This window comes from Neolamprologus brichardi, chromosome 1 (genome assembly GCF_056152115.1).
Source record: "Neolamprologus brichardi isolate AB-2024 chromosome 1, ASM5615211v1, whole genome shotgun sequence".
NCBI lineage: Eukaryota > Metazoa > Chordata > Actinopteri > Cichliformes > Cichlidae > Neolamprologus > Neolamprologus brichardi.
Genome location: NC_142104.1, coordinates 26,454,881 through 26,468,803, shown reverse-complemented (window position 1 = coordinate 26,468,803; position 13,923 = coordinate 26,454,881). Strand labels below are relative to the sequence as shown.

At 40.8% G+C, this 13,923-nt stretch overlaps 1 protein-coding gene across 1 annotated transcript; it reads left to right on the top strand.

Moving 5' to 3' along the window:
• The first annotated feature begins 9,449 nt into the window (after positions 1 to 9,449).
• On the top strand, positions 9,450 to 13,343 carry gpa33a (glycoprotein A33 (transmembrane), paralog a). Its single transcript, XM_087844598.1, has 7 exons — positions 9,450 to 9,624; positions 10,096 to 10,268; positions 10,366 to 10,582; positions 10,775 to 10,939; positions 11,586 to 11,702; positions 11,856 to 11,988; positions 12,556 to 13,343. The coding sequence occupies exons 1-7, from the start codon at positions 9,585 to 9,587 to the stop codon at positions 13,013 to 13,015; spliced, it is 1,305 nt and encodes a 434-aa protein (XP_087700724.1). The 5' UTR covers positions 9,450 to 9,584; the 3' UTR covers positions 13,016 to 13,343.
• The last annotated feature ends 580 nt before the right edge of the window (positions 13,344 to 13,923 follow it).

Below are 13,923 nucleotides of genomic sequence, written 5' to 3'. Positions count from 1 at the left end.
AAGCTGGGTGTCATCGGCATAACAGTGAAAATGGATATTGTATTTACGGAAAATATGTCCAAGCGGTAGAAGGTAGATAATGAAAAGAAAGGGCCCCAGGACAGATCCCTGGGGCATGCCAGTGGTCAGAGGGAAGGGCTGAGAAGTAAAGGATTTGAGTTGAATGAACTGAGTGTGATCAGACAGGTAGGATTTAAATCAGGCTAGTGGAGTATGGGAGAGACCGATAGAGGCTAGCCTACTGAGAAGTATAGAGTGAGAAATAGTGTCGAAAGCAGCACTCAGATCGAGGAGGATAAGAATGGAAAGTAAACCGGAGTCAGCTGCCATAAGAAGATCATAGGTTATTTTTATAAGTGCTGTTTCAGTGCTATGGGACTGGAACTGTTCATACAGATTATTATTAGTTAAATGTGAGTGGAGTTGTGTGGCAACTATTTTCTCAAGAATTTTCAAAAGGAATGGTAGATTGGAAATAGGCCGAAAATTCTCAAAATTATTGGGATCTAGTCCAGTTTTTTTCAATATTGGGGTGATGGCGGCAATTTTGAGGGAAGCAGGAACGGTTCCAGTGGTAAGTGCAGAGCAGATGATAGCAGAAACATAATGGATAAGGAACATTTCTAAGGTTCATTCAGAGGGTGATAGGAATGCATATACTGTGCTAAATGTTGCAATGCAAAATTAATAATTAATAAAGTCATTAAATCTGCACTGCCGAGTGGCTGTGTGGGTGATTACCTTTGTCACTGCAGACTGCGGTCTAATGTCTTTTAAACCTGCAGAAAATTTCAGTCAGTTATTTTAAACCATGACCAGTGTGGTCCAGAAGTTGTTGAGATACAACAATCAGAGTGAGCCACGTTATACTCCTGTGAAGTACATGAGATCTTGTGCACTCATCAACTAACCAGATGATTTTCCCTGAGGCCTCAAATCTGCCAGTTTCCCAACAGGTTCCTGCAGAGAGTGATGTCTCAATGAACTCTGAGCTGCCACACCATAAAGGAACTTCACGGACATCAGGGAGAAAAAAAGAGCCAATGGATGCAAGCAGTCAGCCAGAAAGTTTAGCCGTGAGAGACCAATTATGGTTGATCCACAGTAACATTTATTCTACACAGATTTCACAGGTAAAAACACTAACACCACCCCCCAAAAAAGCAACCAAAAAACCAGCAAGGTCGGATGTGTCATGTGTTATGGCCTGTCTAGGCGCGGCCAGACCACAACATAAAGGGTGATCCATCCCCGGTCAACCCCAAGCAGCACGTCACACACTTAATATTTTGTGACAGTGATTTATTTACAATGAGTGCAGTTAAACAAAGGAAGGGAGCATATCATAACTTCAGGGTGAACCCAAGGCCAAAACAACAAACAAAAGGTAGCCTATCTCAGGAATAAACACAACTTACCTACTCAAAAGAACTAACTCAAACGACAATCACTATCCTCCCTGCCTAACAAAAACAGGAGAAAACTGATCAAACAAAAAGGCGGTTCACCCCTACATGCTCTTACATTAACAAACATAGTGACATAGTGAACGGTCTGCCGGTTGGGTTGGGCCGAGGATGAATGACATGGCAGTGCCTAGCGGTGTCTTCTTATCCGCTGCCTCCCGGTCCTTAGCCAATCGGTGCGAGCCATCCACCCTGGATGCACCAATCACGGAGGAGCACCTGCACACTCAAATTTACATATAATTACGACCACAGTCGTAACACATGGATAATGAACATTTCTAATCTCATTCCTGTTGCTCTCAAGAACTGCGGGGTAATTTAATATGCTGTAATTGTCTCACATAGCAAATGATGTCAGCGAGGTCTGAAGCCATTATGTGGAGGTGAGAAAAAAAAGTCAAGAAAACAAGAAAAATGGATATTAGGAGGAGGAGCTGAGGGCATGCACTAGCCAAATTTCAAAAACACACATATACACGTATGCACAAGTGGAAAAAGCAGACTTCATGCAAACAAAAGCTCATATTTTCACTATTTTTTTTATCCTTTATAAAACCTCTGTTCTTGTGCCAAGCATTTTATAAGGAAATGTTACTCATTAAATCTCAAATGTCATGCATATACACAACATTGACAAAAGTATTCACGCACCCATCCAAATCATTGAATTCAGGTGCTCATATCACTGCCATGCCCACAGATGAAGCATGTAGGCATGACGCTTCTACAAACATTTCTGAAAGAGTAGGTTACTCTCAGGAGCACAGTGAACTCTGGAACGGTATAGACGTAACCTGTGCAACAGATACAGTTGTGAAATTTTCTCACTGCTAAATATTCCAGCAGACCATATAAAATCACAGAGTGGGATCAGCAGATGCTGAAGCCCATAATGTGCAGAGGTCGCCAACCAGCAGAGTCAGTTACTACAGACCTCCAAACTGGCCTTCAGATTGGCTCAAGAACAGTGCACGGAGAGCTCCAAGGAAAGGGTTTCCATGGCCGAGCAGCTGCATCACAGCCTTACATCAGTGCCTTGCACCAGTGCACAAAGCAAGGTCCATAAAGACATAGATGAGTGAAATTGGTGTGGAAGAACGTGATTGGTCACAGAGTCCTGATGAATTAGAGTGGAGACTCCAAGTCAGGCCTTTCAGTGTAACATCTGTGTCTAACCTCACAAATGTGCTTCTGGAAGAATGGTCAAAAATTCCCATAAACACTTCTAAACCTTGTGGAACAACTTCCCAGAAGAATTGAAGCTATTATAGCTGCAAAGTGTGGACCGACATCATATGAATCATCCAAATCAGCATACTTTATTAATCCCTAGGGAAATTATATGGGTTGCAGTTGCTCCAATACAGTAACAGTAACAGACTAAACTATTTAACGATACAATACGTTACAGATTTACAAAGTTAAGAAATAGCACAATGTATACAAATCATTCAATAATATATATCAAGGACTGACAGAGGTGATTAGAAATAAATATCAAGAATATTGACAAGAATATTACTGAGTAGAAAAGAGAGTGTGAAAAAAGGGTGTATCTATTGCAGTGTTTGCAATGTATTAGATGGATGAGTTATACAGGGAGATGGCCACAGGCAGGAATGATTTCCTGTGTTTTTCAGTGGTGCTTTTTGGGAATCTCAGTCTCTCACTAAACGTGCTCCTGTGACTAGCCAGCATGTCATGGAGTGAGTGGGAGGTATTATCCAACATTGTCTTTATCTTGGACAACATCTGCCCCTCCGACACGACTCTAAGGGAGTCCAGGTCCATCCCCCCAACATTACTGGCCTTGCGGATCAATTTATTTAGCCTGTTGGCATCTGCGACCCTCAACCTGCTGCCCCAGCATGCAACAGCATAGAGGATAGCACTGGCCACAACAGACTCATAGAAAATCCTGAGCATTGCCCAACAGATGTTAAAGGACTTCAGTCGCCTTAGAAAATAGAGATGACTCTGGCTCCTCCTGTAATGTGCAGTGGTAGTTTTAACCCAGTCCAGTTTATTGTCTATGTGTACTCCAAGGTATTTATAGTCCTCCACAATTTCCACATAAACCCCTTGGATTGAAACAGGGGACAAGGTTTTCCTGGTCTTCCTAAAGTCCACAATCAATTCGTTAGTCTTTGCCATGTTGAGCTGTTGCTGATAAGCAAACTGAAGGGGATCCTGATGTGGTCTGACTATGGGTCGGAGCTGGTCCAGGATGAGTCTTTACAGAGTTTTCGTGATGACTGGGAATCCTGGGGGCGACTGAGACGTGGCATCTTTGGTACAGGGACAAGGCATGATGTCTTCCACAGCACTGGGACCCTCTGGAGACACAGACTCAGCATGAACAGTTTATGAAAGACTCCACAAAGCTGGGGGGGTCACAGGCCTTGAGGACACAGGGACTCAGCCCATCTGATCCAGCAGACTTACATGAGTAGAGTCTCCTCATTTGCCTCTGAACCTAGTCATGAGTGAAAGTGATAGGTGGCTATGTGGAGTGCTATGTGGAGAAAGAAGGAGACACAATGGTGTGGCTCTGGATTTTCAGGCTGACTACTGGTGAAACTGTAGGGGTGTGAGATAAAAGTGTATGTACATATTTAACTGATTTGTAAAACATCGTGTGAGAATACTTTCATGATTATCATCTGCATGTGGTAAAAACACGGATACTGTTGCCACTTCCTCTTGATGAGGAGTGTATTTGTCTTTTTTTTTACTTTGCTAGGGAGCAACAACAGTTAGGTCTCAGCACATTAAAACAGACAAACAGCAAAATAACTCTTACACTCATGACATTCCCAGATTAAATTTAAAAAACTTTCAAAAAGACTGGGAATGCCGTGAGTGTTTCTGTATCAGTTTCTTTATGCGCTGTCACTCACTGTGTGAATCTGAAGATGAAACACTGAATCCGGGTACAGTCAGTGTTGTCGGTTTGAAGGTTTTGTTAAGTCACCCATGTCGTTGTATGCCAGTTAGGTTTTCTGTGACTCGTGAAATGTGCAGATTGAATTTCTGTAATGAAACCCTACAAATTAAGAATGGGATGTCACTCAAGTTTACATGTGTGTGAAGCCAGAAAAGGGAAGAGTTTGGGGAATAGAGTAGCAAGTAAACAATGTGGTGATGATTTTGCAGACATTCAGTGTATAATATTACAGTGAAAATACACACTGCTCTTTTACCACACCTCCTTGCCTGTTATGTGATACAGCATAAAATGCCAACTTTAGGAAAACTGCAGGAAATAATTCTACAATAGGGTCTTTTTGAAAGTTAAAAATATGTATTTTGCTGAGCAGTGTGAGAAAAATGTTTGTCTTTTTTAAATGTGCTGACCTAACTGTTGTTGCTTCCTACCAAGGTTAAAAAAAAGACACTCATCATCAAGAGGAAGTGGCAACGGTGCCTTTGGTTTTACCACATGCAGACAATAATAATGAAAGTATTCTCACAGTATGTGTTACACATCAGTTAAACATGGGCATACACTTTTATCTGCTCTACTTCCTCGGTCGTGTTTAGATTTTCTGTATTTATCAGCTGTGCAGGTTTTCTGTGCAGTGTTGCTGACTGAGGCTTGTTTTTATTTACCAACTCTTAATTGCAATTTTCTTTTTTTTTTTTAGGATAGTAGATGGTCGGGCAGCAAAAAAAAAAAAAAAAAAAAGTCAAGCACAAGTGAAAGGCAGGAAGTCACCAAGTACCAGGGAAGGAATAACAAATACCGTGAACATTTTTAAATACGACTCAGAAATCTCAGAAATGATGCTACTGTGAAAGAAATAAAATGTCAAATCAAAATGCTAAGTTTTAATTCTGTAATATATGTGATTGGCCCGCAGACATGTGAGCACTGACACTGAGTTTAATGGGATAGTAAATAAAGAACACCAATATTTTAAGAGTGAAGAAAATGACCCACCACATCACTAATGTGCAAGAACCTTTCTTTTCTACACTCTGATTTATTTAAGTCGTTGAACACCTTGCCTAATGTTTTGCACCCCTATCTGGCTCCTTAATTCCTTTGCTTCCCAGAGTGCTTGCTTGCTGTAGGGAGTGTTTTGTGTTTTGTTCTTTGGGTTTTTTGTTTGTTGGGGGGGGGGGTGTTCTAAATGAATGTTCATCTGAGGCCTTCTCCACCCCTTTATTTCCACAGCCTGCAGGTTTCACCCTTAGTCTGGACCCTCAATATTTTCTTTCCCAGTTACCTCTTGAGCTCCTTCAGGTTTGGTTTTGCCACATTACACTCAGTGGCAAACACCTCCTTTTTCGACTACTATGCATTTGTAGTTATCAAAGTCAATTCAGTTCAATTCTATTTTCTTTATATAGCACCAAAATACAAAAACAGTCACCTCAAGATGCTTTATGTTGCAATGTAAAGACCCTACAATAATATAGAGATCAGGTCAGATGATTCCTTGTGAGTAAGCACTTAGTGACAGCAGAAAGGAAAATCGCTGGAAGTTCCAGGCTCAGGCATCTGCTGCAACCGTCTGGTGGTATGGAGAAGACAAAAGACAACGTAGCAAGTTCATCCCCCGTTGTCACCGCGGTCAAGTGAGCCGTCAGTTGTGAGCCGCAGTCAAGCCATCCGCCTCTTTTCAGTCGCATTAATTTTCTTGCGCTTCTACACCGGCATTTACGGCAGCGCCTTTTCTCCTTCTTTCGAAAGCATAGACCCGCGCACAAGTACACGCGCGCACGCACTCACACATTCACGCGCGCGGACTCAGACATGCACGCATACATTGCTTTGGGACAGCCCAAAGTCTGGTCGCATATTCAAAAATTCATTAAAAATCATCCTGAATAGTTGAGGTCCAACTTTCAACACATTCCTCCTCTGGAACACCTACTGTACCTCTGGGCCAAGTTTCATCTCAATCTGCTGCATCAATAATTGTTTAATATTAATGGATCAAAAGTGCTGCTGAGAAAGTCATGACAGGGACTATAAAGAGACAGCATATTTCAGCCATATTTGCTTGTCTTCACTGACTTGCATTTAATCATTAGTTAGTATGTATCTCTTGCTCTCTTGCACAGTGTATATGTTGTCCTGTCTCCTTTTCATCAACCTCAGCCAGTCACAGTAGATGGCTGTCTCTCCTTGAGCTTGTTTCTGCCAGATGTTTCTGCCTCTTCAAATGGAGTTTTTCCTTCCCACTCTCACTAATTGTTAGCTCATATGGGGTAATTAAATTGTTGGGGTTTTCTTTGTATTATTGTTGTGTTTTTACCCAGTAACATAAAGTGTCATTAGGCGACTGCTGTTGTGATTTGGTACTAAATACATAACATTTAACTGCTAACACTGGAATTAATTAAATTGTATAAATTCAAATTATATATTCATTGTGATATACTCCTTGTCTTTTGAAATACTTTATTTTCTGTTTTGGACACCTTTTAAAACAACATTCAATATTACAGGAACAGAAGCTCTTCTATTTCATGAACTACCAAACTTACTGATAGTAACACACACTGCAACTAGGAAACACCAGGGAACACTTCATTAAGACACAATACACAATATATAGGTGAACTGATTTTGCCTCTTCACTGCATATGACACTGGATACTGTAGCTCCTGTGAAAAATAAGGCTTCAAATCAGAAGTACCTGACTCCGTGGTATAATTCTCAAACACGCAGCCTAAAGCAGATAACTCGTAAGCTGGAAATGGCGTGTCACAAATTTAGAAGATCATCATTTAGCCTGGAGTTACACTTTGCTGCTTTGTAAGAAAGCCCTCCGCAAAGCCAGAATATCTTACTGTTCATCACTGATTGAAGAAAACAAGAACAACCCTAGGTTTCTCTTCAGCACTGTAGCCAGGCTGACAAAAAGTAATCTAGAACTCCCTGACTCCTCCGCCAGACTTCTGTTTGCTAATTTCTCATCAGCGTTCAACACGCTGCAGCCTCCGATCCTGACCACTAAACTTTCCACCTGATTTCACCTGGATGATCATCTAATCCTGTGGATATTGGACTTTTTGACCAACAGGACTCAGAAAGTTTTGGTCAACAACTCTCTTTCCGGTCTACGTTCCACCTCCACTGGCTCCCCCCAGGGGTGTGTGCTCTCCCCCCTGCTCTTCATCCTCTACACGGATGACTGCAGATCCACACAGCCCAACTGTCACCTGGTGAAATATGCTGACGACAGACTTCTCCTGTCACTGCTGTCAGGCCCCTCACAACACCACGGGCCCACTCCTCAGGAGTTTGTAGAGTGGCGTGACAGCTCCAAACTTGAACTGAACATGAGCAAAACCAAAGAGATGGTGGTGACCTTCTCCAGTAGGCAGAGGGATCTGGCTGCTTCAGTCGTCACCATCATCCACAGGAATCCAGTGGAGGTAGTTGAGGAGTACAAATACCTGGGAACTATCTTTGACAACCTCCTGAAATTCTCTGCCAACACGGAGGAGATGCTCAGGAGGTGCCACCAATGGCTATACCTCCTTAGGAAACTCAACTCCTTTGGAGTCAGCAGCACACCAACAGATATCTGTGGATGGTAGAGAACTGAATATCAGCTCGTCTCACAGCTGCTATCCAGGCTAGACGCCTTCTTTTGGTAACATCCAACACATAAGCTCCCTCATGATGCTTCCAGGTGAGGAAACAATGAAAAGAGAGCCCATTTTCAACCAACCACACAGCAAGCATTTGTTTGGCCTGCTAATATGGCGCCTCAATGAAAAATCCTGGCTACGCCCCATCCAGTAAGATCACGCTCCAGAGCCCTATTAACGTAAAGATCTAGAAAGAAGAAGCTGCATTTTTAACTCTGAGGGAGATGGAGAATGAGCCTATTTCCAAAAAAAGTGGAGTGTGTTCCTTTAAGTACTATATTGTATATATTGTCAAAAACTAAAGTGTACATAGCAGTTGTTGTATCTTGTTTACTGTATCACTGACAGATAATTTCAAAGTCAAGCGAACGCTACATTATAGTGAGATATTGTGTAATGTGAAATACTGTAAGCAAATGAATAAACAACCAAATTTTTGCTAAACCTTTGACTCTGTTTTGTTTGAATCCAACTGTTTTTTGCAGATGTACATAAAACATGTTGTTACTTTTAGTATTATTATTATTATTTCATCATCATTATTGCACTAAATACATTTTAAATAAAGGATACTTTGATATACATTCTACTGTAAGGTTGAAAATGTATTTTCTTCACTCTGAAATATCTTTTGAAATGCATTTTGGTTTGAAAAAAATATATTTTCAAATTCCAAAATATATTCTGATATTTTGAGCATCACAAATACAACATATATTTACCATATATTTGAAATATATTTTGGCCAGGAAAAATGTATTTTTTTACCGTATGGGCATTAATATCTTAAAATCGGACATTTTAAGATGACAACACCCTTGGCTTCAGTTTCTGCGTTGCGCCTTTGCGTGTGTGTTTAGGTGATAGCACCTCGTCAAACCAGTCTGACAAGGAAACAACCACTGGTGGTGTTGATGGTTGCTTTTTCCTTGGGAACACACACCCGCCCCGCCTAGTCAGACTGTCTTGTGTTTGCTATTCTCTGTCGTTTTAAACGTACCTCGTTTTTCTCATTCTTACGAAATAAAACCGAATGTTCCAAAAGAAACCAAGCTAAATAAAAGAGACACTTAAATACTTAAGTAAAATGTGATTCTTTTCATTTTTTGTGCCCTCCACAAGATGAACTAAAGATTTCGAGGTCCAAATGTCAAAATTTGGCATGTTTAATTTTAAAATGAGACCTGTGGTGGGAATAAACTTGTTCTTAAATCCTGAAAAGCCGAATCTAATTAATGAAATATCCCCGAAAAAGCAGGTATGCTGGAGCAAAGGACAAGCTAAAACACGTTAGGTGGGCGGAACAGAAACGTCACCTGAACCTCCAAAGGCGACGCGATTGGCAGGGAGCGCTACCAGTCAAGGTTGGGCTGCTGGCGGATCATTCTTTACGGGGCTGTCGGGTTTCGATGCGTGTGTGTTGGTTTCTCATTTTTCTTATAAAGGAAATAAGTAGATACTGAGCCGTCGGTGGGGGTTAGTTTGAACAGTAAGTGTTTGCCATGGAGAAGAGGATTTTGTACTGGACGATTCTGTGTATGGGTGAGTATTTTTTTTCTTTTAATAAACATTTCTTTCCTCTGGGCCTCACCGACCTGCCACACCTGTTTGTGCACCGTCAGGGTCGCGTATTAAAAAAGAGGAGCGGGCCCAAGAAGCCCGTAGTCATCATTATTATTGCTGAATGTCTTTTAAAGTACTATATTTAAGTGCGATCAAATAAAGTAGAAATGGGATTTGGAAACCACACAGAATATATCTCTTTCTCTGTCTTTTTCGTTTATCATTTGCATATGAAACTGGCTCCAAAGTTGAGCTGACACTCAGGAAGTAGTTGTAACATACCCTATGGGTTTTTTTTTAAACACAAATGTTCAAGACAATTTCCTACAGTCAGCAGGGGAGTGGGTTGGACCCAAAGAATACAAATGGTTAAATATCAGAACTTACTGTGTTTATAACTGCAAGTGAATAATACTGATCTCTTTGATTTTGTTTTTATGTCCATGACAGTGCTGACAGGTGTTCGTGCCATTGACGTTACCATGCCCCAAACTCAGTATGAGAGCGCCAGAGGTGACAACATCACACTGCCCTGCTCCTTTAAATCTGCAATTAACATAAACACTGCCGAAGCAGTTGTCATCACATGGACGGCTATGGCTCTGGAAGCAAATGTCAAAGATGTTGGTATCTACCTTTAATCTTTGTATTTGTGATCAAAAATCATGAGAACATGTCTTTGTGTTTTTATTACTCTCTAATCCTGTAATTTTCTAACAGGCTACGATCCTCACTTACTACTATCCTTTAAAGAAAACTGGCATCACACCCGCCTATAAAGGTCGGGTGTCCCTGGACGTGGATGTCCTGAAAGGAAAGGCTGACCTAAAGCTTTCCTCCATCTCACTAGTTGACAACAAAGACTTTAAGTGTCATGTGCAGATCCCAGATGACGAAGAAGGCAACCAAGATGCCTCTGCGCGCTTGGTGGTTCTAGGTAATATATCACCTGTTGTGGGCTTCCTCCTACTGTTCAGAGATGTGACTGTTAAGTTAACTGGAAAGTCTATCTGCTACATGTCAGCCGTGTGCAGGGTGTGACTTGCCTTTTTATCCATTACTGCTTAGGAGTTTTATAGCAATTCAGTCAAAGAGAAATCACACTATATTTACATTTCTCTTTTTTTAGTGGCTCCCTCTACGCCCGTCTGTAAGATCCAGGGAACAGCACAGTACGGCCAGGATATCACCCTAAGCTGTTTGTCAGCAGAAGGATCTCCACCGCCTACCTATAGCTGGGAACGTCGTAACGTGCAAAATCAGCCTGTTCCTCAACCCCCCAAAACCACTGACCGTAAGCGACACATTGATCCTGGAAAATTAATGTCACATATGAGTACATAAAGTTTTACTAATCATTGCAAGAACCACTGTGGCTATCAGAGTGATGCTCCACACTTAACGGTACAAGTGACCTTACCTTTTGTCACATAGCCACTGTTAGGGGTTTAATATTGAACCATATGGTGCTGTTTGATGCTCCCAAATCAGGACTTTTACTTGAACTACAACAACAATGGCAGCTGTGTTTCATAGTAGAACATTTGAATATTTTCATTCATTGTAACTTTTTAAGTTTTCATTCATATTTTTATTTTTTTTTTTATTTTTTTATTTTTTACCACTAGCAACACAAGCCACCACAGTTTCAGAATTGTTTCATAAATATTTACTCTCTGCCGCAGTCTGTTCTCATTTATAAAGCGAGACTTGCTAGGGACTATTTTGTTTTTAGGAAGTGACAGAGAGGAAAGGCAGTTGCACAATGATACTAGCAGACAAACTGCACATCTGACGTCACACCCTGCAATTATTGATTATTGAACATACTATTCAGAAAACTCAGGATTTTATTTTTTCTGCATATGAAATAAAAAAAGAAGAAGCATGGAGCAGTTATATGTACCTTCAGTATATGTGACTAATTCTTTGTGTTTCAGAGGACGGCATCCTGTCTCTCTATAATATCTCCAAAGATACATCAGGATACTACATCTGCACATCACGGAACAAGATCCGCTTTGCTACCTGCAACCTCACCCTTGCGGTCATGCCACGTAAGAGAAACATTTAATAGAGAAAAGGCTTTTCTTTTTTGTTGTTGTTGTTCTTGTTATTTGTCTTTTTTAAGTAAATAAATCTTTACTCAAATTATGACGCACACCCCGGTGTTGTTCCCCCTCCTAACATGTCTGTCTTCAACCCTGCAGCATCCATGAACATTGCTTCCAGTCCAGCAATAATTGGTGCAGCTGTCGGTGGCCTGATTCTACTCATCCTCATCATCATCATCTGTTGCTGCTGTTGCAGGAAGAAGAACAAAGATGAGGAATATGAAATGGGGTAACGTTCCATCCTCTTATTAATACAAGCAATCAACACAGAGGCACTCATGCTGACAGAACTGAATATTTTGTGGGATTTTAAGAATACAATCTTTTTTCATGAAAAAAAGAACAAAATGTGCACATACCATGTCTGTGGTGTACAGGGACCTATTCGTATGGCTGTAATCAAAGGAAGTTGCCATTATTCCTGAGCATGCAGGGGACAAAAAAATCCCTTTGTGTTTTTAAATTAACTTCATAGTTAATTAATGATGACAAGAACGAAGTCTAACGAAATGGAGAGGAGACAAAGGGGGGGTGCCTGTTTTTTTTTGTTTTTGTTTTTTTGTTTTGTTTTTTTTGCACTGTGCCATATGAATTTTGAATTCAAAGTCCATATGATTTCTTCATCTGAGCGTCAGAAAAAAAACCAACTTCCGTTCGTTAGACAAGTACATTCACAGAACTTTTGTGATTTTTTTTTTTTTTTTTAAATTCTATTTTTTCTGTGAGTGAATATTATCTGTTCATTGGATGCTTTTGACTGCACTGATTGTGTGCGGGTGTTGTTTCCACTTTCTAGAGATCATGAGGGGGAGGAGTACCACGACAAGGAGCCGGATAGAAACGGTGAGGGTCGACGTGTTGAAGTCCAGGGGAAGGACAGTTATGAGGACTCGAGTGTAAAGAGGACTGAACGCAATGAGGAAAGAAGTGATCCGGATCGCCGCAACTACGACGACCGCCGCAGCGACTACGACGACCGCCGCAGCGACTATGACGACCGCCGTAGCGATTACGACAACCGCCGCAGCGACTACGATGACCGCCGCAGCGACTACGACGACCGCCGCAGCGACTACCACGACCGCCGCCGCGACTACGACGACCGCCGCAGCGACTACGACGACCGTCGTGAGCGCTACGATGATGATCGCCGCTACCAAGACCGTCGTCGTGATGACAACCGCTACGATGATCGGGACCGTGATAGACCACCAGTGCCCAACAATAAGCCCACAAGGAGGGACTACCATGACTAAAGCCTCCAACCTGTAAACCAGTTTCTGTTGTTGTTGTTTTTTCTTACACACAACCAGATTATCAAATGGTGGCCTAGCTGTTACATAATGGATCGCCAGGAAACTGCAAAATTAGAGCTGAAAGAATAATATGTAATAATTTGTTTGGGAGGAATAGTTTTGTGTCTTAGATTTTTAGGTCTTTTAAAGTAATTTTTCAGATTTTATATATCTGATATATTTGTCCTATGTTACTTTTTGTGTGTCGTACAGTCAGGGAACAGTGAAACGCTTGTCTCTCTGTGTACTGCCAGTTTTATGTGTAAATAAAGAATTTATTTCTACTGTGTGACACGTTTTAAGTTTTTGTCTGTAATATTTCCGTGCATGCGTCATGTTTCCTGTGAATTGTGGGAGTTTGAATGGCCTGGTAACGTGTCATGGCTTGACACACAAACACAGGCAAAACATGCTGTCACAAGTGTTATTGTTGCTTAAGTTTTCAGTTAATCAAATACATTTTGTCTCTCTTGCTGTTTACAATACAATTTAATGTAACTTCTTTATTAGCATCGCTGGGGGTAGTTTTCTTTTTCCAATCCAAAGAGTTATTAGCAATTACTCAAATGTTTTTGTATACAGTTGTATAGACTCAGAACATTTACTTTTAATTTTCTATTGAGTGCTTTCAGTTTCTGTATCTTTAAAAAAATAAAATAAAATCACAAAATGTGGAACTAGAGCATTGACTTCTACTTTTTATCAAATTCAAACATTCTTTTTGTTATGCTGTATAATTACATAGATAATGTTTTGTACATATTTTGCATTGGCGATGTTATGACTATAAATGAGAATCATCAAAATCTTTTTAAACCTGTTGTGTGAAAAATGCTCTTAAAAAAGATGAAGTTGACTGGGCTTAGTTT

Excerpts from the sequence above, each read along its gene's own strand:
- gpa33a (XM_087844598.1), top strand. The coding sequence starts at position 9,585 with ATGGAGAAGAGGATTTTGTACTGGACGATTCTGTGTATGG. Across the intron at positions 9,625-10,095 it reads CTGGACGATTCTGTGTATGG|TGCTGACAGGTGTTCGTGCC; the intron begins GTGAGTATTTTT and ends TGTCCATGACAG. Across the intron at positions 10,583-10,774 it reads TGCGCGCTTGGTGGTTCTAG|TGGCTCCCTCTACGCCCGTC; the intron begins GTAATATATCAC and ends CTCTTTTTTTAG.